Source organism: Pelecanus crispus, chromosome 1 (assembly GCF_030463565.1).
Source record: "Pelecanus crispus isolate bPelCri1 chromosome 1, bPelCri1.pri, whole genome shotgun sequence".
Lineage (NCBI taxonomy): Eukaryota > Metazoa > Chordata > Aves > Pelecaniformes > Pelecanidae > Pelecanus > Pelecanus crispus.
The window spans coordinates 55,403,912-55,407,208 of NC_134643.1; the positions used below are offsets into that span (position 1 = coordinate 55,403,912).

Genomic DNA, 3,297 nt, shown 5'->3' on the forward strand with positions numbered 1-3,297 from the left:
CATTAAGACAGTTTTCAGTAGTTTCATCACATGGAGCATGAGGTCTGTTCAGGGTCCTGAATAACTTCTTTGCCAAATTAATCTGCAAAGGACTTGCTCATAACTAGCTCTTACAAAACCACCCTGCCCATGAGCAGGTGGATGTAAGGGCCAAAAATAAATGTCAAAGGTGATGAAGAGCATGCTGGTATCTGTGGAGTCACCAGGTGACACCAGTAGAAGTGCTGGCACCTTAGATGATCCCAAACTGGGCCAGCTCGTGCAGTTCCAGATGGCTGAAAGCTTCCCATGGGCAAATCACTGTGATATCTGCAAAAGAGAGAGAATGAGAAATGGGTTCTGGTCACTGCACTTATTTCATTTCTTTTGTATTAATAGAAAGGTTGATTTACTCAGGAAACATTAGAGATGGGAAGAGCAAGAAGAATGAGACTCCACTTGAAGGTTAAATGAGCAGATGAGCTCTTCAAATCTGGTACTACCTACCAGACCAAACAAGACTGGGGTATTTTCTCCTGTGCCATCTTTCTCTGTGAGCAAAAGCAAACCAGCATTTCCTATAGCCTCTTCAGTGACTCTGTAGACTGGTGTGAAAATTCATTCTGGTTATGTGGTTTCTTCTGTTCTTATAAACTGCCTGTAGCCAAACTGTGATCTCCTTGAAGACATGTGCAATCTTAAATCAGATGCTGAATAATTTGGTTTACAACATTCAGGATCTGTAACTCATTGATTGATAGGTACAGTTGTTATTGACACATAAGAAGTTCTGACTGGCTACAGCTCATCCAAATGTGTGTTTCTCAATTGCAGACAGGTTCATAAAATTCTTAAAATTAGGATTCTGGTGATAACACAAATACTTAGCCAGCTGGGATTTAGTTCCTGTGATTTTTGGTATTAATAGCTTCACATTTGGCATTTCTTTGAGAACCTCATTCTGCTGAAATTCTTAGCCAGAGTATTAGCAGAAAACAAAGACAAACAAGCACATTTGCAGCCAAATGAAAGTATTCAGAAATTGAAGCATGCCTAAATAGCCTTTCTGTCTTGTAGTGTATGTAAGCATAAGCATGACTGTGGCAGCTTGCGGAGGGAGTACTAGTCTTCTCTGGTACTCTGAGAGTTGCAGAGAGGCCAGGGAGACAGAGAGACCACCCCAGACAGTCCTCTCCCGTGCTGAAGCATGACTGCACTTGTGTTAAAGCAGGGCATGACAACAACATCCTGCAGCGCTTACCTGTGCCCAGTCCCTCCATGCCTGGGATGTCATCTCCAAACCTAGGGGAGAAAAAAACAGGCGAGGGGTGAGTTTGGGCCAGCAGCACCCAGGAAAGGGGAGCTGCCCTGCACCCTCAGCTGGGGAAGGAGAAGTGTGGGTGGGCAGCAGACGAGAAGGAGCAGCTCCAGGAAGGAGAGCTGATGGCACCAGGGGGCAGGGAGAAGCCTCCTGGCTCCTTGCCCAAGGGAAGATGGTAGCTCAGCTTAGCAGTGGGGAGCCACCCAGCTAGCATGGTTTCTTTTCTTTCCAAAATACCCTTACCCTTTTACTCCTTTTTTAGGAGGCTTGCTCTTGAACTGCCTTGTCTGTCTCTGCTTGAACTTGGGAGGCCCCTTGCGTGGTGTAGTGGGACCGGTTGAAGTATCTCCAGCAGTGAGGTTGGTGGCTGGCTTCTCACTCATTGCTGGGCTGCTGTGTATGGCAGCTGCACGCGTCTCTCAGATCCCTCTGTCTGCAAGATAAGGGCAAGGACTGACACAACACTCTGCTTATCATTTCTAGATATCAGTAGTCAGGTGGCAGAATTACAGAAAGCATAACTGTGACAGGATTAAAGATAAAGTTATTAAACATAAAGAAAGATTGTAATGCATGCAAAGTAAGCAGAATAGCACTGCCTTTCATCCGGCATGCTTGAAATAAGATGCCATACAAAGGACACTTGAGCTAAGGACTGTTTCAGGATATGACTACTAGGAGCCACAAAGACACTTAGGGCTTAGAGAAATATCCTATCCTTGGGAATCATCATGATATACTTCACCTGTTCTTATACTTGTGCCTAAGCAGTACCTTTTGGACACTGATGGAGATGGGATGCTGTGCTAGATGGGCCCTTAGTCTGCGTACAGCTGCAATTAGGGCCTCATGTTTGTCAATACCAACCTTAAGGGAAGAAGCACAGTATCTTTAAAAGGTTGTAAAGAAGGCTAAAGCAAAGCATCGGAGACTGTCTTTTAGGCAGAAGTTAATTTCTCAGGATTTAGGAGAACAAAGCCCACAACTTTCCCCAGAATATGTCCATTTTGGTATTTTTGAGCATTATATTACATGCATTGACCTCCTCTGCCACCACACTGCACATGAGCCAAGCTCCACTTCACAGGGGCTAAATAGTTATCAGGGAGCAGTTCTTGTGTGGGAGACATCTCTCCTGCCTCGGAGGGCAGAACTGCTGTATTCAGAGCCCTTTGCTTCATTCCCAGAGAGGACAGTGATAACTCTCACCAGTGCCCAAGGGGGAGCTTCCAGCCCTTCATCAAATTTTGTGGTAATTAGTATGCTAGAATGATCTGACCAAGTGCATTTATGGAACATAAATAATTGCCAACTTTTTCTCCCCTCCTTGAAGTCACATTCTTCCCCATGACCATTACATAACTCCTATCTCCAGGTGTTCGTCCCTGTGCAGCCAGGCTGACGGAATCGCTGATGGAATTAATTCAGGATTTGGTATTAAAGGCTAATTCCATTATGTCACCATAGTGCTCTGGCCTAATCCCCAACATGACCTGCAGTGACACTCTGGACTTTTAATCTCAGAACTATAAATGCCATCAAGGATGGGTATTTTTTTTCTTAGTTTGAAGACAGTTCATGTCTTCAACAATCCTGAAATAGCCAGAGTGGCAGAAAGCAAAGCCTGAGATGCAAGGAGAAAGAGGATCCAAGCAATCCTCTTGTGTCACTTCCACATCAATGCAAGGCGAAGAGCTGTGTTTCTGTACCTGTGGCAGTCTGGGAATACTTCACCCCTGACATCTTTCCATCTGTGCTGGCAGTAGGATGGATCCTAATGGTAGCACCTAGAGGCATGCTAGTTCTTTTGTTGCTTGCGGTCAGGCTCCTGTCTCAGCTGTAATATCCCAAGCAGGAGACTGGACGGGTTCCAGCAGCCCCAAATGGAGCAGCAGATGGTTGTGTCTGCAGCTGAAGTATGCACAGATGCTATTCCCCCGCCTGTAACACAATGCTTCCTAAGCACACACTGTGCCCACAAACACAGGGATCAGCTC

At 45.5% G+C, this 3,297-nt stretch overlaps 1 protein-coding gene across 1 annotated transcript; it reads right to left on the reverse strand.

The window, feature by feature from the left end:
- Positions 1–232: 232 nt before the first annotated feature.
- On the reverse strand, positions 233–1,683 carry PDE6H (phosphodiesterase 6H). Its single transcript, XM_009482948.2, has 3 exons — positions 1,544–1,683; positions 1,241–1,281; positions 233–309 (listed from the first exon to the last, which is right to left on the reverse strand). The coding sequence occupies exons 1-3, from the start codon at positions 1,681–1,683 to the stop codon at positions 233–235; spliced, it is 258 nt and encodes an 85-aa protein (XP_009481223.1).
- Between the last annotated feature and the right edge of the window lie 1,614 nt (positions 1,684–3,297).

Bases quoted from the DNA above. Each gene is read 5' to 3' on its own strand.
- PDE6H (XM_009482948.2), bottom strand. From the start codon at position 1,683: ATGAGTGAGAAGCCAGCCACCAACCTCACTGCTGGAGATACTTCAACC. The intron at 1,282-1,543 runs GTAAGGGTATTT...TTTCTCCCCTAG, and splicing joins CCTAAAAAAGGAGTAAAAGG to GTTTGGAGATGACATCCCAG. The intron at 310-1,240 runs GTAAGCGCTGCA...TCTCTTTTGCAG, and splicing joins CATGGAGGGACTGGGCACAG to ATATCACAGTGATTTGCCCA.